At 36.7% G+C, this 22,765-nt stretch overlaps 1 protein-coding gene across 8 annotated transcripts in view; it reads left to right on the top strand.

Moving 5' to 3' along the window:
• The window catches only part of SLC4A10 (solute carrier family 4 member 10), a 312,534-nt gene extending 290,603 nt beyond the window's left edge, over nucleotides 1–21,931 (top strand). For 5 of the 8 annotated variants that reach the window (XM_033412564.2, XM_033412571.2, XM_033412563.2 and 2 more), the window contains 5 exons: nucleotides 1,906–2,079; nucleotides 2,862–2,984; nucleotides 11,213–11,280; nucleotides 13,794–13,910; nucleotides 19,836–21,931. In XM_033412564.2, coding sequence (XP_033268455.1) covers nucleotides 1,906–2,079; nucleotides 2,862–2,984; nucleotides 11,213–11,280; nucleotides 13,794–13,910; nucleotides 19,836–19,902 — 549 coding nt within the window. In that variant the 3' untranslated portion in view covers nucleotides 19,903–21,931. Of the gene's footprint in view, nucleotides 1–1,905; nucleotides 2,080–2,861; nucleotides 2,985–11,212; nucleotides 11,281–13,793; nucleotides 13,911–14,747; nucleotides 14,787–19,835 lie in introns of all 8 variants that reach the window. The other 3 variants (XM_033412566.2, XM_033412565.2, XM_049712769.1) reach the window with 3 other exon arrangements.
• The last annotated feature ends 834 nt before the right edge of the window (nucleotides 21,932–22,765 follow it).

The following is a 22,765-nucleotide window of genomic DNA, read 5'->3' on the forward strand; positions in this document are numbered from 1 at the left end:
AAACTCAGGGAGTTGAAATTCCTATTTGGTATTTTGTGGTTAACTGGATGGGGAAACGGGATACTGATATTAGGACAAGATCAAAGGCAAATGCAAAACTCAGAATACGTTTAGCATGATTATCATTACTTGAGTAATAATAATTAAAAATGTGCCGAATATCAACCGTTCAAGAAGCATGTCAATTTGTTACCCTGTTTGTTGGAGGGCTCTATGTGTTACCTGTTCAGTAATATTAGGAAACTTATCTAGGCTTCTCACTGTGCAACATGGCAGAAAAAACAGATTAGTGTTCTCATGAATGCTGTTTCTGTACTCTGATATATAACCACATTTATATTCACTCCAGCACTTCAGGAATCCAATGTGCCATTTAAGCAGTAACAAGTGAAGCACTCACACACTGAAGTACATTTATGCAATAACATAACTTCACAAATGGAGAAATGGTGGCTGGGAAAAATTAGTTCTATAGAAATTGAAACATTCGGTTATAACCCCAAGGATTTTACTTTATTTCTTCCCTATTGCCACCTCCACCGCGCAGAGTTTTATTTATTTAATGACATGTAATTTTAAGAGATATTTAGGAGGTAGAAATAAAAAGACCCAGTGAAATATTTGTGAACAATATAGAGATGGATAAACCAGAAACTAATTCAGCACTTAGTACTCTGCGTAGAAGGTTTTCAACAAATTTTTTGGAATGTATAAATGAATATGAATGAATAAATGAACTGTGGATGGGCTAAACTATGTATGATTCTGGTTTAGAAGCCTGAGGGAAGGTCATGCTGCACACAGGGCACACAGAAGGAAAGATGGGTTTATGTTGAATTTGGGATATGAGGAGGCTTTGGTAAAACATGATTTTTTTTTTTAACATCTTTATTGGACAAACATGATGTTTTGCCACTAACACTTACTTGACTTCATGGGCATTTGTTCCTTGGCATATTAGAGTAATTTTGGAATATTTGATGAGAATTGCTTACAATTTTCTTATATAAAGTAGCTAAGGACTAAATCTGATATTACTCTTAAAATGCATAGGAGATATTCCTGTAGAAATGGTATGATATAGAACTGATTGAAACTGTCATTTTCTAAATCATCGCTTCTTGTTGGAAATATTGAAAACTGCAAAATTTGGCCTGAGAAAAATTAAACAAAATGATCCACATAAAATAAAGCTAACATGCGGTACAGTTTGTTAATAAGTAAAATGTGATTGAAGATCAAATTTGATCAAGAAATTAAACGGAGTTAAAATTTGCTCTGAAAAATACTTTATTAACAATAATTCATCTAGGTTAAATCTTTATGGCCAAGATGTTTGTATTTTTAGAAACAGCACCGAAACCTTGTTGGGGATCAAAGTGGCAAGGCCAAAACAGCAGAGTCAAACTAAGGAGGTCAGAACATCCTACTCAGCAGCTGGATGTGGGTCGAGAGCTCAAGACAGACAGAGCTGAAGTAGAGTTGAGGTCTGAGAGTCTTTAGCAAGTACGTGAAAATTGAAACAATGGGAACGGATGAGCTATTCAGGAAAGAAGAGTCCAGGAAACCCTAGTGCTTAAGGGGCAGGTAAAAGAAGAAATTGTGATGTGATGATGAAGAGGATGATGATAATGTTTTCTTTCAAGACTATACTCTCTGAGGGAGCAACATTTAGCATTGGCTTTAATGTTATTAAACTCTTTTAAATTATAACGTGTCCATATTCAAGAAAATGTGGGATATTATAAAACTGAAACTGTATTATTTCAGAGTGTACGCTTAACAATAGTATTGTCCTGATGTCAACTTAAGTGTGATCTACCATATATTGGACCATATTATACATTTACTTATCCTACTTCTATTGCTGTCTGTAAAAAGCAATTTAGTCTGTTTATCTTCTAGTTCTTCGATAGAATAAAGCTCTTCTGGATGCCTGCAAAACATCAACCAGATTTTATATATCTAAGGCATGTTCCACTTCGAAAAGTCCATCTCTTCACAGTTATTCAGATGAGTTGCCTTGGCCTTTTGTGGATAATAAAAGTTTCAAGAGCTGCTATTGTCTTTCCCATGATGGTATGAAACTTCTAACTCAACTCTTTTTCTCCTCCTCTGATTTTCTGCTCTCTTTGAAAATCCATGAACAAACTGGATCAATAGAATAATTTTGAACAATTTTTGGAAATCTTGGTATAAACTTTAGCCACTAAAACTAGTAACTAAGATTGGGTGTCAGATTATGTATGAATTTCAGTGATTCATACTAGCTTCATCTCTATCATTCTGAATATTAGCAGTAGTTTGAATTAATTGAAGTTGGGTGGAAGATGTAAACTTTCAAAATTTTAACTTTACAGATATACTAGCAAATTTGAAAATGTAAGGGGATTTTTGAAATTAAATTTTTTTAACATCTTTATTGGAGTATATAAAACCAAATTTTATTAACTATTTTAAACCAGTTTCAAATACTTCAAAAATAAAGTGAACTTGAATTACTATAAGTAATTTAAAATATCATCAGCATAGGTAATAATGGTTTAATGTTCATTTAAAATAATGTAAACTATTAACTATGTGTATTTAAGGAAACAGTCAAATATATAGTTTTTTTCATTGCTTCTTTAAATGACTTGTATAACGGGTAAAATGATAGCCATTATTCTGGAGATGTGGTAAGAAAAGGAAGTGAAGGAAGCAAAAGTACACTCAATATCTTTTATACGCACATATCTTCAGATTTCACTTTAATGTCAGCCCTAATTGAAGTTGACTTGTTTGTACCAAAAAACAAACAAATCTAAACCTTCCATTTATATTTTTTTCCCTGTTTTAAACTGCTTTATTATTTACTTCAGGTGTTAGCTCTGGTATTTGTAAGAAAGTTGATGGACTTGCTGTTTACCAAACGGGAACTCAGCTGGTTGGATGATTTAATGCCTGAGAGTAAGAAAAAGAAACTAGAAGATGCTGAAAAAGAAGTAAGTCAGAGCAAAATCAGTATCTTATAAAGAAAAGAAAAAGGAACACTTGCACAGTAATAGCTCTTTGCAAAGCTAAATTTTTGTGTTTAGCTTTAGATAGTGACAAACACAGGTGGACTATTTTGGAAGATTGATGTTTAAAATCATCAAGCTGGAACTTGAACAGAGAGAGGACAAATCTTACATGAGTAAACCAAACCCTAATGAAATATGCAAATACTTTGTCCTTCACTATCCTTATAACTGCAAAGTTTATTTTTCTGATTCCTCCCTTCAGGATTTCAGAAACTTATTGATGCTTAAATGTTTCCAAATTATAGTCATGCAATGATTGCTTTTTGGTTGAATATGTGAGAAGAAAAAAAAAAGACATTATTACTGTTGGTATTTTCCTAGGGAGCAAAGTTTTAATAAAAAGATTCTAGGGCTTCCCTGGTGGCGCAGTGGTTGGGAGTCCGCCTGCCGATGCGGGGGACGCGGGTTTGTGCCCCGGTCTGGGAGGATCCCACATGCCGCGGAGTCTGCGTGTCTGGAGCCTGTGCTCTGCGGCGGGGGAGGCCACGGCAGTGAGAGGCCCGCGTACCACAAAAGAAAAAAAAAAAAAAAAAAAAAATTTAAAAAGATTCTAATTCTAATTCTAATTAAAAGATTATATTAGTTATTCTTGAAATAGATGAAATACTTAAGAGGAAAACACGTCGATCTGATTTGCTTTCAAAGTGCTTTGAGTAAATGTTGTTAGAGAAACTTTGGGTATTTAATTACTTTCACAGACTGCTGATTTATCCTATTCTGTTTCATACGTTAAAACAATTGGTTTTAAGTTTTATGACTTATTTAAATTCGTGTATAAGCCTGGGTCTATTTTGAAGGCTAGTAATCATAATATTTTTAAAGTATGTAAAAACTAAAAAGAGTAAAAATGAAAAAAATGACAAGTTCATCATTTAGCAGAATGATCGGGTCCATAGATTGTAAAATATAAGAATAAAATTTTCATGTAACTGGAAATGAATATGAAAGAAAATACTTGGTGAGACTTATGCATTATTCTTTCCATTTTTTCTTCTCCTATACGGCAGTCAGTAAATGTATTCAGTTTCCTACCTGTGGTGTATTTTCTCAAACCATAGGTATATTCCTCTTTCCTTTGGGGAATTTGTTTGCAAACATTTCAATGGTCTTAGGTTTTACTTAGCCATTAGATGAGTCCAGATTAGGCCACAGAGTCTAATGGATTACAGATAAGTCTACATAATATGTGACTGTCTGGCATTTCTTCACTTTTCCATGTTGTCCTATTACCGACAACGGATTCCACATTTAAAGATTGATCGTAATGGTGTATCTTAATTCTATATGACTATTTCAATTTTCCCAAATGTTGTAGAAGTCATACTTAGTATCATACTTCTAGCAATACTTATATAATGTTAAAAATGTCGTTATAAAATTATCATGTTTCTTTATTTTTGTAAGTTTGATATATTCTTAAGTATGAGAATTTTTTAAAAATAGTGCTTTAAATATTTTTCCAAGTTGATATATTCTCATTTAAGTATGAGAGTTTTTTTTTTTAATAGTGCTTTAACTAAGGTATTTGGATAATTTCTGTTTGTTTTTAGGGCTTTAGTAAAGGTTTGCTCTCATCCTCAGGTACTGTTCAAGAAGAATATGACAGAATTTGGTATAAGATAAATGTAAATAAATAGACACAAGAATATAGAAACACTAAAGCCTTAAAGTATCCATGCTTGACATAATTAAAATTTATTCAGGTTGAAAACAATTTCTAAGAAGGTTTAAATTCCAAGGAAGACAACTTTGAATACAAAACTCATTGACCACAAGCTTCCGCATAGTCTTTCTAATAATGAGAATGTTAAGTATTCTGATGCAGTAACTTACAAATGTAATTTTGCTTTATTTTCCTGCTTTGACTTCCTGTCAAATATCTCGACTAATTCTGTAGGAATAAGCTAGCAACACCCCCAGGCATACAATCATTCCTTTTACAGCATTCTCCTTAGGCCATATCCATACCGTGGAACATTCTTGCCCTTCTAAAACTTTGTAAAAAGAAAAATAATATGTATATATAATATATTATGCTTAATATTCTTCCCTTTTTTCATTCAAAGAAAATTTCAGATTCTTCCTTTATATGTCTGTGAAATAGGAGAGAACAAATTTGACAGTAATCATAAATGTATTAGAATCTGCCGTTTCCATTGCCCAGAACCATTCACATAGCTACATATGTATGGTACTTATATGTATGTGTGCCATATGTCCATTTTGGAATTTATTAACTTCAGATAGGCAGAGATGCTATGTAATGAGCTTCTAACCTTTTTATATTATAAACCCATTGTACGCCAATGGGGTGTTGACTGTTTTCTGATTGTTATAAAGATTTTAGAAGTAATTAAATATTACCAAAATTCCTAGAACTCAAGTTTTCTAAAAGGATTCAAAAAGAGATTAAAGATTTATTGAGGCAAAGTTACAGCTGTATCCTTCGGTTCGGAGTATGAGAAAAAGTAAGGGAAAATGCCTTGTAATACATTAATCACGCAGGTTTACAGACCTTTAAATTCTCAAATAGATTAATATGATGATACTTTAATGTGATCCTCAGTACATGGAAAGAAACAAGTAAACAAATAATACAGTCAAGAAATAATCCATAATTGAACATTAAAATATAGTCTGACCAGTGCAAAGAAAGATAATTCTCCATCTGAGAAGTGGAGAGAGAAAAGTTAAATTAAAGATATTAACTTTCTAACTTGGAATTAGTATTAAAAGAATATGATCAGTATAGAGAGTTGGAAGATTTAAGAAGGATTACACTAAAACTTGAATTCTGGTTGAATTTCTACTTGGTCACCCAGATCTCGGTATTCCATTTGCTTGAGGCTATGGTCTCCACCGAAGGATGTGATCTTCTTACTTGGCATCTTATACCAAGGCTCAGTCTTCCAAGAGATTGTACATTAACATGGTAAATGAACAAGTTCTTCAAAAAGTGTTGCATTTCTGCAATTACTCAAATTAATTGCATAACTTTGATTGTGATCTGGAAAGATGGTAAAGAGCAGAAATGTCTCAGCTCCCTGAGACTTGAATTTAAAATAGTCTCACCTCTTGTCCTTTTGATGATAGTTACAAGCTTGTACCTTTATCATCCAAGGTTTTACTATCAGTAGCCCACTTCTGGTCTTATGGCACTGAGAAAACATTAGTTTGACCTTAAAATTCAATAATGAGTTAAGCAGAATAAATAGCTACACAGGCCAGTCCAAGGTCGCAGAGCTTCTGTTCCAAATTTTCATGTACTTCATGCATATGCATATGCATATGCTTCAGTTTTTAGAAAGAAAGGATTATAATCAGGATAGAAATGAATATTGGAACCCTGACATTTTGCACATTGCTCTGTGTAAAGGGAAGACTGCAGAATCAAATTCTGGATGTCCAAATGTGCTCAGAGTACCAACACGCTTTCCTTCCTACTTCAGTATTCTCTAGGACATTGTACACATTTGACAAAAGAGCTGCTGTTAAAGCAGTAAGCCCCAGCAGAATGTTTGCTCCTCGGTGAGGGAGAAGGAGGTTAACGTTAGATAAATCCTGGAAATTCAACTCTGTGCAGTGATCATGATATTGACACCTCTTGGTTTGTGGGAGGTTCACTCTAACATATATGCTGTAGGGAAAAAAAGGAGGGGGGGTGAGTGGGACTTGTGATCTGTATGAAGCAGTCTCATGAGCAAGGCCAAGAAGATGGAAAAGCAATCTAAAAACAAGTGCCATTAAACAAATTAGAGAGTGTGTCTTACTGCTCAGAAAGATCAGAATTGGTTGTGGATTTGGGAAGCATGGCCTAATTATTGCACAGGCAAATGTTATTTCTAATTGAATCTTAGAGCAAGGCAAGCATATTCTTCTTCCTCAAGCAGTGGTTTTCAAAGTGTAGTCCCATGACCTCTGCTGTATCAGCCAACACCTGTCAACTTGTTACAATCTGAATTCTAAACCTACTGAGTCAAAACTCTGGAGATAGGGCCAGATTCTGTGTTAACAAGACCTCCAGGTGATTCTGAGGTGTGTTAAAATTTAAGGCAAGACCTTTCCTAAACCCACAGACTTTACATCACCAGAATATAGTCTTCTAAATCCAAGAATTATTGTATTTTATAATAATTTAGATAAGTCAATTAGAGAAACTGAATCAAATATTCTGATGAAAAAACATGTTGCATCCATGAATTCTGTATAGACTACTTCTCCTTCCTATTTTTTCTTTTCAGTTTTCATTGTTAAAGTGAGTTGTCGTATGTATGGCTCTTCTACATATTGGAAATTTTAAGGAATACCTCTTATAAATACAACATTTTATGGTTTACAAATTATTATAAGTGTGTATGTGTGTGTGTGTGTGTGTGTGTGTGTGTGTGTGTGTGTGTGTGTGTGATGCTTGTAGCATTATCTATTCTATTAGTAATTGGGGAAGGAAATGATCAAACACTTCTTAGGTTCTGTAGGCCCTGTTGTCTTCTTGGGTAAAAATAAAGGGGTTAAACTTGATTTCTGAAGTCCCTTCCATTTTTTAAGATCTATGAATTCTAAAACTGCTGAATGTTTTCTCTCTCTAATACGATAGACATCTTTATGAACATTGGCTCTGTGCTGCTGTTGTTGAGCTATTTGAGGGCTCCTACACAGATACAGACTTTACATGAGAAATGGATACAGTAACAGATGTTACCTATTTCATTAGGTAGAGCATTTGTTAGGTATCATAATATATGAATTGTATCTTTTACCCTGTCACAAACTATAATTCAGATTCATGATGTAATTTTATATATAAGATCGTATTCATCAAAACACACCACGATTTAACCCTGATTTTATTTTCCTTTTCTACTCAGCACAGGCCTTTGGACCCAACCAGGCTAGTTGTTCATTGTCGTGCAAACATGTCCTATTTATTCCTACCTTTTATCCTTGACCCATATTGTATCTTCCCACCTAAATTTCTTCCTTTCTATTACCAAACTGATCAGATAAGACTGGCCCAGATACCACTGCCTCTGGTCCTATCCTTCTCATCCTCTGAGAGTAGAGTTTATGGCTTTCTTTTCATTGTTGTATACCCAGTAGTACCTAGCAGATTACCTGTCTTGAAGATCATGCTTAATACATATTTGCTGAATGGATTCATGAATAGCTCCTGGATTATTCTTTTTGTTCACTGTGTGCCTAGCACATAATACGTGCTCAGTAAATATTTGAGTGCTATTGAATAGATTTGTTTTTAAGCCTCTATTTTTCTGCCTTTTACTGGATATAGCATTAACTGTCCTTCACTTATTTAGTATCCGAACAATGCTTTGGCCCTCTCAATTAAAAGATGGTGTTCAAATCAGAATATGGACATTCCTCTAGTCAAACTGGCAAAACCCCTCAGGTGCTCTTGGGAAAATTTTGATCATCATCCTTTGTAAAATCTCCATGTTGTAGAGCTCAGCATATTTTTTGATGGACACTGTGTAAATGAAATGCTGAATGGAACTCATTTTAGGATACTTCAGACTTATAAAGTGAAGGATACCCAGTAAGCTTTTTTGCTTTTTCTCTCTTTTCCTGTATGATTGAGATAAACTAGGTTGTGATTGTCATGACGGCTGGTGCCTGGTTTGACTGCTCCTCCCCAGAAAGTCTCAATTTTTGGCTTCCTCACAGTGCTGCCTAGGATGCAGCCGGCCCTCTATCCCCGAGCTCTGGGGCCCACCCAGCTTCCTTCTGGCACTGAAGGCAGCGGCTGCTCTGCCACCCTTCTCTTCAGATAAGCATGGCTTGGAAATGCTATCTTTAGAGGTGATGAGTTTTTGTTTGGATAGAATTATGACTAGTATAAAGCCCACACATGCTAACAAGCCACAGAGTGCAAAATAATTATTGAAAGCAATTTGAGAGAAAAGTGGAAAATCATCTGAGGAAAAAACCAAAATTGTTCCCAAAGCTTTGGTCCAATTTTTTGCTGTTAGATTGAATCTCGAGCCTTAGTTTTCTGCTGCCAGGTAACCTAAGCACTGATGGCTTTTTTAGGATTTTACTCTTTATTAAACCTTTTCTACCTGACTTCTTGACATTTTATTCCAAGTTGGTCAGAAAAGATACTACATACCAAGCTTACCTTTCAGTGGACAACCAAGGAAAGAATTACATTTTGTTTGTATTTGGTTTTACTTAAATAGTGTTTGGGGTTGCTGAATATTTTCTCTTTATGTTCCTCCATGTGCATTAAGATAACCTTTTCTTCCTGAAAGGATACATATGTTCTGCCCATGGCCTCAATGATGTGCATATAAATTAATATGGCACATGTATTATTTCCATATATAGAGACTAACCCATTTGCAAGGCATGCATCATTTTAGACTACAGATTAGCTCTGCTCTAATGCTTAATTTCAAACCAATGATACTGTCTACTCACCATGAATTAGTACTAATGGTATCTCCAAATAACATGGGGAATAGGCATAATACATAAGAAATAATGTACATCTGAGAGGTCTTAAAAGAAAAATTTTCCTTGAAAAGTAACAGGGAAAGAGAATAGAATGAATTCCTGTAATGCAAAGGGGTAACAGACACATGCCCATAGCACTGCAGAGTATAAATATAACACTGTGTTTGGGCGGGGGGGTGTAGTTTATAAGCAGAGAAGTGGCAGATCTCATACTAGTCCCCTGGCCTCTCCATTATTCCCAGCATAGGCTGAGCATAGATTTTCTGTATGCAGCATGGCTAAGGTCCCAGCAGAGGGGAGCCTGCCTTAGTCACAGGTTGGATGTGTAGGGAGAGCACTTCAAGAGTAAAAACGAGACCTGCCCACACATTACGTTATATATTCATAGGTTAGCTGAAGGGACTGTAGAAAACACTGTTTCTTTAAGTAACAAGAAATATGGCAATGGTTCTTTAGACTAGGCAGCATGCAAGTTGAGGACCCTAGGAACAGTCTTGCATGCCAGGAATAATGACATCAGCCAAAGGTCATGTGTTTCTGGAACCTGCTTTAGACCAGCCAAGCTACTGCTAAGCTACTGAAAGAGGGAAAGCAATGAGGCTCCAGGGCCTTCCCTGTTTTCTGTCTTCAGTTCCCATTTGGTCAGGAAAGTCACCTAGCTCTTCATCTCTACACAACTTAAAATTCCAGTTCTGGAACTAGAGCCAATAATTCTAACATTTTTAAATGGCCCCAAATAGTTCTCTAAACTTGAACATTCCTAATTGACCCACTTGAAAATAAATGCATTAAATAGGAGCTATAATCTGGAGATAACTCTGTTTATATTTTGGTACATGGAAAAAGGTTAACTATAACATTATTGAAAACTAAACCAGGACATGTCAGTGCTACATAAGATTATCTTCATCCCAAAGATATACTCTTAAAACATTATATATGAAGAAATGAATGTATGAAGCATTACCATCCTTTGGGGGAGGGTGGAATATTGTCATTGTAAGAAGAAATCTGAGACCTAAAACAAAAGCTTACGAGGAGTCTAAGTGGAAAGCACTCCTGTGTTTTGGTCCATAGAGAAAGATACCTTCTACTGTCTATTTCCAAGTCTCAAAGTATTGTCTTCAGACCAGCATAATCAGCATCACCTGGAAACTTGTTAGATGTGTTACTTGGGCCCTGCTCCAAACCGACAGAATCAGACTCTGGAGGTGTGGCCCAGTAATCTGTATTTTTAATAACCCCTCCAGGTGATTCTGATATAAACTAAAGTTTGAAAACCACTGCCCTAAATACATCTCTCATTCCTTTCTAACAGAGCATTCTGGGAATGTAATTTCAACAATGAAAACGATTACATTACCCATATGTTTGTCCTTGTAAAATTTAGATTATTTTAAAAAAAAATCTTCTTGGAAAATAACCATGTTTTACATTGAGTGACATGAGGGAGGTTATTGTTAGCATTTAAATTACTTTGTGGTGTAAGACTCATTAATTACTTATGTTCTCGGTAGCTGATGCTTTATTGAAAAGACCTGTGCTAGCATTAATAAATGCAAACAAAGTGGAAAGTTCTGAGGTTAATGAGATAGTGAACCATTAATCTCTGTTTCTTCTTTAATGTAAAGTGGAAACTCATCAGGTTCACTTTGTATATTTTACACTTATCTTGCCAGGAAGAACAAAGTATGCTGGCTATGGAAGATGAGGGCACAGTACAACTCCCATTGGAGGGGCACTATAGGTAAGATATAAATGTAAGAACACACCAATATGAGTACTGGAATGTGTTGTTATACACTCTACTGAAGAATTTCGTATGTGTGGATTACTATAGAGGCTTGTTGACGTTATGTTAGAGTAGAAAGAACTGAAACTAGGTGTTAGATTACCCTGTCCCAGTACTAAGTTCTGCCACTAGATGCTGACTATAGCCAAGTTGCTTAAAATGAAGCGAGGCAGGGAGCTGTTGTCTGAAGTCTTCTCCTATTTTATAATGAATACGAAAGCTCTCTTTCATATTCTGTGAAAGTAGTACCTGAAGACAGGTCAAGATTTAATTCTGGGATAAATGAGCTAGGTATTTATTGAATTCATCACATGTAAATGAACTCGGGGAAAAACAGCGTTGACCCCTTCAAAAAGACACTTCCAAAGAGATAAGCCATTTCCTGAATTGAAGGATTCAGGGATACCAGCCGTTTTAGGAAATATTTATGTCACTCTCCATAAAGAAGATTGTGCTAATCTTCTTTATGCACAAAGAGCAAAAAGAGAAAAAAAGCAGACTCCTCTAAGTTATAATAAAACTTTTGAAAGTATTGGGCAAAAAATTATGTATATGATCTCAAAGTGCTTAAGGATAATATAGGGCCATACCAGTAAAAGAGCATAGAAGACGTTTGTCTGAGGAGATTTTTCATAGAGTTAAAAAATAAGAGTGGATCTTCAGGGTCTGACTGTAAGACCATATTCCCTAGATTAAAAAAATATAATTATCATCTACCACTTAAGAGTGAGCACAAGTCTAGAAGGCATTTTTCCTTTCTTTCTCTCTTTCTTGTTTTTTTTTTTTACAATATTTAAATTTTAAAATCCTGTTGATTGTTTAGTTGAATCAGCGTATTCCCAACTGTATTCTATAGAAATCTACCTAGTCCCTTGTGGTACCCCTCTTAAAAGGATTTTGTGGTTTAATTAGTCTGAAAAATGTTCCATACCACATTTTAATTTAGAGATTCATAATGCACATTGGCACATTAAAGACTCTAGTACTGGCATTAAAAAAAAAAGTTTAACTTTGTTGTATCCAGCATTTTCTAAACTCTTTTGCTCGCAAGAGTCTTTTTCACATAATATCATGAAAAACTTATATTCTACATGACGCTCTTTTGGAAACTAGTTGATTTCATGCTTTGAGTTACCAAGGGCTGGATGAATTAGAGGTATTAAAGAACACATGTCCAGATTGGGCAAGGAAGGAGCCTGTGAGACCTGTTTTGCTTCAGACTCTCAGTGTTCCTCTTAAAAATTGAATTTGTTGCCCTCTTGTGAATGTCCACAATGAGCGGCATGTGAGGTCAGCTTAGAATTTCTGTAGAACATGACTTTTTCCACAGCAGAGAATCTTTTTTTACGTGTGGTAAGAAGAGCGCTGATTTCTCACCCAATGAAACTTTCTTTGACTCGGCCTGTGTTTTATCTCTGTTGATATTTGGTTGCCTTTCTAGCCCTGGGAATGTTTTAGAGAGTTCTAAATGGCACCTATAATTGGTGCAGTTTTAAAATGTAAAAACTGCACGCAGCATAGTACAGGCCCTGATATTACAGACTCCCCCAGTCATTTGGAAAAACCTCTGTCAAGTACACAGGCTGCCTTTATTTATTCAATGAATATTTATTGAGTGGATACCAAGTGCCAGGCTCTGTCTAGGTCGTGGGGGAACAGCAGTGGACCAATGGGCAAGAATCCTTGTTCTCATGAAGCTGACATTCAAGTAGAGTAGAGGTGGGGGGAGACAGGAAATAAACAAATGAACAAGTCATGTAATACAGTATTTCAAATGGTGAAAAGTGCAACAAAATCTTAAAGCAAAAAAGAGGGATGAGGTTGCTATGAGACGATGGAAACAGAAATTTTAAATGGAGCAGTCAGCAAAGGCCTATCTGAGCAGGTGACATTTGAACTAAGGAAGGAAAGGGTTATACCACATAAAGGAATGTTATAGGCAGAGGGAAGAGCAAGTACAAGGCCCTGAGGGAGCAGAAAGCCTGTAGTGTCCCAGGACAGTCAGGAGGCCATTGCATTGTGGCTGGAGAGGAAGAAGCCAGGGGTGTAATAGCAGAAGGTGAAGTTAGAGGGTAAGGGTAGGGACAGGGCCTTACAGCCCATCCACTGGGCTTTTACTTTGAGTGGGTGGGAGCCACTGTCGAGTCTGAGCAGAGGGGTGAAGAGTTCTGCTGGGCTATGAATGTAGAGGCAAGAGGCCCAGCAATGAACATGCAGAACCAAAACTCTGTCATTTGAAATGGATTAGGAAAACTGTACCCCAAACCAGTTTCTATATAACTAGAATCTTTCATTTAGATTTTTATTCTTCATAATTTTTGGAGAGAGAACTATTTAATACTTAATTTTTAATTATCAAAAATACTGTACAGAGGCATAAGACTGTCCTATATTTAGTGTCTATCGCTAGATAACTGCAGTTTCTTATTTAATGTTTATTGTTTCATTTTGGGTAAACTCCTATCTAGAGATGATCCATCTGTGATCAATATTTCTGATGAAATGTCAAAGACTGCCTTGTGGAGGAACCTTCTGATTACTGCCGATAACTCAAAAGATAAGGAGTCAAGCTTTCCTTCTAAAAGGTTTGAATTCTAAAATAATGTGAATTTATAATGATCCCAGTCATTTAATGACATGAATCCGTTAAAAGAATAGCATTGGTTTCCATTGAACTTAGATCTAAAATCTTTCAGAAAATTCTTTTAAAAAGTGGATAGAAATCGCAATTATCACATTTGTTGGTATGTTTTCAACATCTCCCTTTCAAATTAAAAGCTCACTCCAAAACTATGACAGTGGGGAGAAATGGTGCTATAAATGAGTCCCAATGCAGGACATTTTTGGACATTCATTTTAGCATACTCTTTTGCAGTAGGATTTTAGTGTATTCCCTCATCACCCACTTCTCAGGACCCCCTTAGATGTCTGACCATGTTTTTCATTCTCCTGTTGTCCTTTGTAAAACCCATATGGCATATGCAATGGTAATTTTGTATTTAGATTATTTCCAGTCCCTTATTCCAACCCCCTGAAAAACCTTCCCTAACCTTTTTACCCCAAAACTTTCAGTTCCAGAAAGTTTTATCCACTTTTTCTTCTCTGTATGCAAACATTACAAACAACTCCTGCAGTTGTGGATGATAGTTTTAAATGCATGAGGTGGGAAGAGTGTGTCCTTAAATATCAAGAGTCATCGCAGGATTTCCAACTGCATTTTCCAGAATTTATAAATAAGAGTTCAAACCATCCAGTCTTCTTAGATGTTGATCTGAAGAAAATCTCTGTATTATGCCGATATTTCTTCTTATTAAAGAGTGATTGAGGGATTTGGGACGGTGTTTAATTATTAATTTCCTTTATTTTCATGACCTTAAATTAACTTTTTCTACTTAATTTTTATATTACATTTTTGTCATAAGCTCCCCTTCCTAATCACTCTAGAAGCTGATTCCCCAAAGGTAAGACCCTTTCCCTCAAACCTATTCCTTGGTTGCATTTCCTTTTGTTAAATGGTGTCTTCTAGAAACCTGGTCAGCCTATGTTCTTTGTGTGAGTTTTGGGGAGGCAAAAGGCGTGGAGAGTCTTGGGTTTAGATCCAGTGTCGCATTGAGTGTTTACAGTGTTCCTATAACCACTCAGCTCTTTAAGAGGGTTTGAAACTTGAGTAAACATTTTTCCCCACATGACTTATACAAATGCATCATATATAAATCAACAAACCTCTTAGAACTGTATTTAATAATAACATCAAATTTCTATATTTGATAAAGAAAATTTATCCCTTGAATTAAGAAATTGCAAAGCTGGGAACTTCCATTTACGCACCAGCATGCTTCCAAAACTGCAAGCTTTATCTTCATGAGAACTATCTGGAAACATGGGTTAGAAAAAGAGGCGATATTAGACGAGGATATCTCTTATTGATGGATTTTGTCACCCCAAAATGGCATGCTGCTTCAGTGTCATATCTATCTTAAACAGCATAAACAACACCAGCAGTGGATGTGCAGAGAGTCTAGGAGTCTTCACCCCATAAAGCTGGGGGATTACTTCATGTTCTCTCTCTCTTTCTCTCCTTCTCCCTCTTCTCCCCCTCTCCCTCTCTTTCTCTCCTTCGAATACCTCCACCACTTGCTCCAAAAGGAGGTTAATGTAAGTTACTCAACAGGCTCTCTCAAAGACTTTTGGTTGATATTTTCTGTCTTTTAACAAGGCTTTAAAATCTTCATGTATTTCTTTGCTTGGCTCAAGCAGAAGTAATATTTTATTCTAAAACGTGCTTTATCTTCTTTTCCCAAAGATCCCTGCCACAGTCTGATAGAGTCATCCTCACAGTAGCTCTGATTTGCTAGACGTCTTGGAAGAAAATCAGTCATGAGAAGAGCAGTTTCTCAAACCTATTGAAATATATGCTTGTGGACCCTTTCTCATTAAAAATATGGCATTTCTCTGATTTTTAAAAATGTGAACTCTAGGTTTACGAGCTCAAAATAAAATGCCAGCCATGGGAATATGTGTAGAATTTGAGACAATCAGACTTAGAGATTGCTTTTCTTCCTGTACTCTACAGATCCATAGTGAAAACTCTTTCTCTATTTTTCTTTGGTTCAAGCAACAGTTTTATGTCATGATATTTCAGGTACTCCTTAAAGTAAATAAGTCAAGTGATGCTTTTCACCAGAAAAACTCAATTGTTTAAAATATGTGTCAGATTACTTCTCACAGTAGACTAATTCTAGTGAACAATGTAGTGTGCCTAAAAGCAGATGCAATTTTAAATAGATCACCCTTTATATTTTCATATAACCACCTTTTTCTTATTCTTTGAACCTATGTTCCCACTAACATGAGATTCAAAACTATTGTGGAATGAAAGTTTACCCAGTTTTCTTTACTTTTAAGTGTGATAAAATCTGTAGCTTTCCACGTGAAAAATATCTCTCGGTTAGTCTTTCTTCTTCATAACAGAGGAAACTGGCAGAAAGAATGTGGTTTCCAGAAATCCTAAAACCACCAATACTAACAACAGCAATACTCTCCCCAAGCCACCGCTTTCTCTTGGTATCTGTTGAAGGCATTGAAGTGTAATGACCAGGAACTGTAAAAATGCTATACCTGCTAGCGTGTCCATTGGCAAAAAACGCCCTAAAGACCAGGTTCTCAGGGTCTCTCTCTCGAGACCTCAGCTGATTTCCCAGCAGTCTCTGACACCCCACCCCTAGATGTTTTCATCCTATCCCCCACTATAGGCCCTAATGCCTATCAGAGAAGCCTAGATACCTTTTCTGAATGAAATTTGGAATAGCAGTTATATTTTCTCCATTATTTCATTCGCTTTATGTTGTCCAAAAAAATTTACCCAGCTTAGGGCTTCCCTGGTGGCGCAGTGGTTGGGGGTCCGCCTGCCGATGCAGGGGACACGGGTTCGTGCCCCGGTCTGGGAAGATCCCACATGCTGCAGAGCGGCTGGGCCCGTGAGCCATGGCCGCTGAGCCTGCGCGTCCGGAGCCTGTGCTCCGCCACGGGAGAGGCCACAGCAGTGAGGGGCCTGCGTACCGCAAAGAAAAAAATAAAAAATAAAAAATTTACCCAGCTTAACTGAAAGAAGGATCTAAGAACTGACTGCAGGCTTTACCACATCTGCAGGATGTCTAATTTGATCCTAGTTCAACAGCACTATACATGCATGGGACAGGCTCCTCCACAGCTTATTTAAATGAATTGACAGAAATAGGTCACATTAAAAACCACATCGCATCAGAATAGGTGAGCACCTGCTGTGATACGCTGACACCCAAAGCCAGCATTTCTTGGGCAGGTACCTGGCAGCACTTGGCTTTGCCTTGGTGGCAGAGGCTAGGGTCTAGGGACACTGACCCTGCTCTCCTGTCCCCACACCCCCGCCCCCTTCCATGCTGGATGCTTCTTTGCTCTAATTTCCTAGGCCTCAGCCCTCTCATGACTGCTTGGTAAATGTTGTATATATCAACTACTATGGTGTCATTGACAAATAACAGTTTCATAGAGTGCCTGGCAGCATGAAGGTAGTGGGTCACATTTTGCCCTCTCTTGAAATATTACTTCCTTATGTTTTGTCTCATCCATCTTGTGTCCCTTGGTCCTTACAAAGTACCTGGTGTATAATAGATATGCAATATTTGTTTATTGTAGTAGCATGTAATAGATATGATATACATTTAAGAAATATATATTGATATAATATATTGATTACAATGGAAGTTTAGAATTGATTGGCATCCTGAAAATGAATGTAACAGGGAATAAAGAGTGTAATAGCCATGCACTGAGAAGATTCAAGTCAGTAATATTTTTTCATAGACGTCTTGAGCTGGTTATAAAATTTCTGCTTCACTGCTGCAATCTGATCTGATACCAGAACCACTGGTTTTAAAGAGGGGGGAAAAAAAGCCCAATCATTTAATTGGTTATTGTTTTGGAACTAAACAACCAGTATGACCAAAGTAGGACATCAGGAGGAAGCATGTCTGTGAATGATACTGACTTTCTGAATCGCTTTTTTTTTTCACTGCCTGGGGGCTAATAGTGTCACTGGGAATTTGCTCACTCATGGAAAGGTTATGGAGCACTGTGCACACAGGAACTGTGCATGTGTAGAGACCAGTATGTCTCCGTCCCCACAGTCTCCTACAGATAGAATGTGCTTTTCTATCTTTCAAAAGTTAGAGCTCATTGGAATTGAGACTACCAGCCTCAGAAATCTGACATTCAAGCTACAAGAAAATTTAGAGGCCATTTAGTCCAAAACTAATGTACAGATGAGGAAACCAAGCCCCAGAGAAATTAAACAACTAGTCCAGGGTCACACAGCTCCTTCTTAGCTTCCTGAAGCTGAATGTCATCTTCCGACTCCAAGCCCAGGGCTTCCTCCACCTGCCGCCGCTGCCTTTTCTCATTGGCTTTGTTTGGCAGAAGACACTGGGAGCCAGGTAGCACCCAGGGAAAAAATTTGGAAAGTAGCGTAGCAGACACTTGTCATCTGAAAGGAACTTAAAGTAGAAGAAAGTGAGTCATGCAGATAGAGGAGTTAAAAATACAGTTAAGCCTCTCAACACATCATGTGCACACTGTCATCTCTTCTCATGGAAGGAGAACAGAAAAGAGGAAAAGTCGCTTTGCTCTGACCTGTAAGTACTGTGTGCTGAGAAGTGTGGCAGGCACAAACCCGGGTGCCGTCGACACCCGCTCACACCAGCTCTCAGTGCTGGCGGCGCGCCAGAGATGGCAGAAGCTCCGGCGCTTCTTACCTGATGGCGCCGGGTGGTGGTGACAACTGAGAAGGGCTGTTTCTAGCTTGAATCGGAGGAAAAACAATTTAAAAAACACACTCTTAGAATGTGTCTAAGTTATTGACCACTACGAAAGCTGCACAGGAGGTCCTGTAGGAAAAAGGGGGCTTTCACTGTCCCTTTCCTATTTGGAGAAGAGTTATATAAAACCAAGGGTTTCCCCGCCGTCAACTATTTCATAGTTATATTAAGAGCCAAAGTTAACAGTAAAAATGTGTGGGTTCTTGCAGCTCAGGGCCCCAGCGGCCGGGTGTGGGGTCCCCTCGAGTCGGCAGCAGCAGGGGCCCGGGAGGGGCCTCAGCGTTCGTCTTGGCCCGCGCCAGACGTGGCCGGGAGGGAGCAGAACTGCCCCTCGGGAGCATGCATGTACTCTTGGTGTGAGCTTCACGCGTGTCAGCGCATTATTTGAATTTCGCGTGAAAATTGTCAACTTCAGAGTAGGAAAAGTGAACATCGGAAAAATATTTTTAAACAAATGATAGAGTCACATTACCAGTTTGCCCATTGATAAAGTTAATTGGAGAACAGTTAAAACAGAAGCCACTTGGGAATGAGTTTATTCTGGAAGGAGTGGGGTGAAACATGCTTCCTCTGATGGACAGTAGGAGGGTTTGTCTGTGAAGAGACGGCACAGGTGTTTGGAGGGCAGTGTGCGGGGTGACGGGGTCCTCCCGACCAGCAGAAGCGTGTCTGTCCTCTGGACGACAACGCAGTTCTCACCAAAGATCAGAATCCAGTCTGTGCGCAAAGGATGCGCCAATTGCACCGGGCCCAGAAATACCTACTGCGACATCCATCTTGTTTATGTCATTCATAGTGTCAGTGCTATCTTAAGACAGGGGCATGAATGGCATTTTCAACAATCATCAGTGATTCATTTGCACAAATGAGGACCATGGTATTAATCTTGCATGCTTTGGGTACAGTTTTTAAAATGTCTGGTTTTTGTTTTTTAGTTTCTGTTTCTTGAATTTCCCTTTTTCTGCAGTTCTTGGTTTCTGTCTCACTGAGTGCAGAGGATTTTAATTGCTGCTATCTATCTATGCTTTGCAGCATGAAAGAGCAATGCCTAAGGGCCCTTGTGGTGCTTTGGGGTTGATGGGTTTTGTGTCTGAACCAGCAGACCTCCCAGTAGCCATGCTGGATTGAAATAATGCATTTCTCCTTTTTCCCCTGTAGCATTGAAAGCCGAAATGAGAAGAAAGCTGACTCAGGGAAAGGTGTTGACAGGGAGACTTGTCTATGACTTGATCTTCAATTTATTTTTTACATATATATGAGAGGAGTGCCACAATTATTCAGAAAACTGCTTTGATCATGTATTATAAATTCTGTCTTTCATCCCAAATCCACCTTCATACTGTAAGTAGTGCAATACTCGTTTCATTTCTGTGTTTAAACTTCTGAACGGTGAGACACCCTTGTGAACATATACAATAGCTAATGCAAGAATCTCTGTTCCTTGCTGTATTTTAGACATTTGTAAACACTAGATTCTCATTGTCAGTTTTACGAGAGCAATAGCTTTCTTAAAGAGATAAGTCATATTACCTAGTTTGTATTTTCCTACTTAGAGACCTGAAGATACCTGATAATTTCATTTAGAAGAATTTTGAAAGGTAGTCTTACTTCTTTTTATTTTTTATAGCTTAGCATTAGTGACTTATTTCAAAAGACCCAAATCGAAAAGTTAGTTTGAAAGCATTTTTAATAATTGTATTTATGCATTTCCTTGATTTAATATGATACATTTAATACTTAAGAATTTGTATGTAACTAAAACTTAAAGTCATTTTGAAAAATATATATGGAAACCTATTCACAACTTGTTTAAACGAATCAGATACTAATGCAAAGAGTCAAGTAGTATTTGCTTAATATTCAGGTTGTGATTACATGATCAAATACTAGGCTTGTATGAAATGCTTTAGAAAAACTTCGTAGGTTTGTGAGATTTTCAATATAAACCTTTACCAGAAATATGCTGTTAAATTTACCTCCCATTGACAACAAGTGTTTTCCAAATAAACCTATTATATACATACTTGTGGAATGCCACATGGTGAGTTATTGTACATGAAATTCCACTCTTGTACAGTTATTCCACTGCTAAAGGTCATGAACTGCTTAATGCTGCTTCTGAATCATGTTCTAATGTTAGACTGATAGGTCTCCAATTGTCATTTTTTCTTCTGCAGAGCTCTTTTCCACATTTTAATTAAATGCATGCTGTAGAAAAATAATCTTTTAAATGAAAATTTCAGATTCTGTTTGAGAAGCTTCTGTAGATATTTCAGTCTATATGAAATAATCCATCTTTACTAAGTTTATACAAGAGGAAGGAAAGTTAAGAATTTTTGAGCATTACTAAAAATACAGTATTTTATTTCACTTCAAGTGAATGTGAATTAATAAAGATGAAATCTCATAGTGCTCTTGTTTCCTAAGAATTACCAATGATCGTCAGCCTTATAATCGTCAGTGTCCAGTTTTACAATAATTCAGAGCCCTGTGGCTTTTCCAAACTATGAATTAATATTCTGAGTATAAGTGTACATGAAAAGTGAAAAAAAAAACCCAAAACAAATCTTCTTGTGATTAAGCTTATGAAGGAAATAAACAACAAAGCCTCTACTGGGTTCAACATTTTGATGCCTTCTGTAAAATTCCCCCTCACAATCTTTCAAGGAGCCATTTCGTTTATGGAACATAAGCCTAAAAAATATAAGAAGAGTTTGTAGTTAATGAAGTCTGTGTTTATAAATGCCAAGGAAAAATACAGAAACTTTACATGCCAAATGCATTGCCTTTGTGTATTTTGTAATACAGATACTACATGTAACCATTCCCATTGTTTTATGACTTAGACTAGCTGTACATGCCAGTCAGTCCCAAAAGCAGCCTCCTAGTGTTTTAATATATTAATAATTGTTCTGTTTAATATGATCATAGTGAATTAAAACCTTCACATGATCACCTGTTTGAATAAGCACTCATATCCAATGAAATTCTGTATTTCTGAGTATTTTTATAGGCATTTTGTTCTTGTGTGAATTTTAATGCTATCCCTATGTTAATCTTAATATTTTGAAATCATATAAAATATAAGAAAAATGTAGTGTTATATATTTCCTCCTAATTTCAGATTCCTGGTCAAAATTACTGAATATCTTGAATGTAATTTATTGCAAAGTTTAAGTAATGTGTAAATGTGACTAGGATATTGTGTTTTTCACAACTAAGAAATGTTATGTGGAAATAAATATTTATCCTAACTAATTTCCTTGCAAATTTTAAATTGTGATGCAAAGTGTTTTGTCTTTTTTTCCTTATCAATGTAGAACATTTTGATTGAACGTAATATTTAAATTTAGACACACCCCAATGTTAAGCAAACTTGGTGATGTAGACGTTTCAAGAGTCTTCAAACAATTTGAACTTTATGAACAAACTATGATGAGAGCTATATTAGGACGTACCTCTTCAGTTTCCCAGAGAGCAGTGACTTAGATACAGATGACATTGTACCCATGACTAGTAAAAGCTTCTAAGATCCTTAGTAGGATTTCCCATTATTAGAACTCCTTAGGCTTCGGTTTTCTAAAATTTGTCTCCTCCCTGTTTGTTACAGTAGATCAGACGGGACCAGTATTCTTTTGTAGCCATCTAGCAATATGTTATGGAGGTAACTGCATTCAGAACTGTAATGTACTGGTTAGTATTCTCCTCTTGACTCATGAGTTTACTTTGTAATTGCTATCACTTAACAGCCTTCAATATTGGGAAGTTTCTCCTAAATATAATTTGAGTATCTCTTTGGTGTAGTTTAGCCTTATAGAAACTCTCCACTGATGATTCACTAGCAACTTGTATTTCAATACAACCCCTAAATCTTTTAGGATTTTTCTTGGCTTTTAAAAGTGTGGCTCATTATTTTTTTAACCTACACTGATCTACCTCTGTTTCTACTGAAATTTAGCCTCTTTGCTTCTAGGTGTGGGACTATTTTACTATAATTGCAATATTGCTCTCCAAATTTTCCAATATATCTCTCTTGTATATTCATACAATGAAATGAGAGTACAACCAGTTGAACATTTTATGAGAGT

This window comes from Orcinus orca, chromosome 7 (genome assembly GCF_937001465.1).
Source record: "Orcinus orca chromosome 7, mOrcOrc1.1, whole genome shotgun sequence".
Lineage (NCBI taxonomy): Eukaryota > Metazoa > Chordata > Mammalia > Artiodactyla > Delphinidae > Orcinus > Orcinus orca.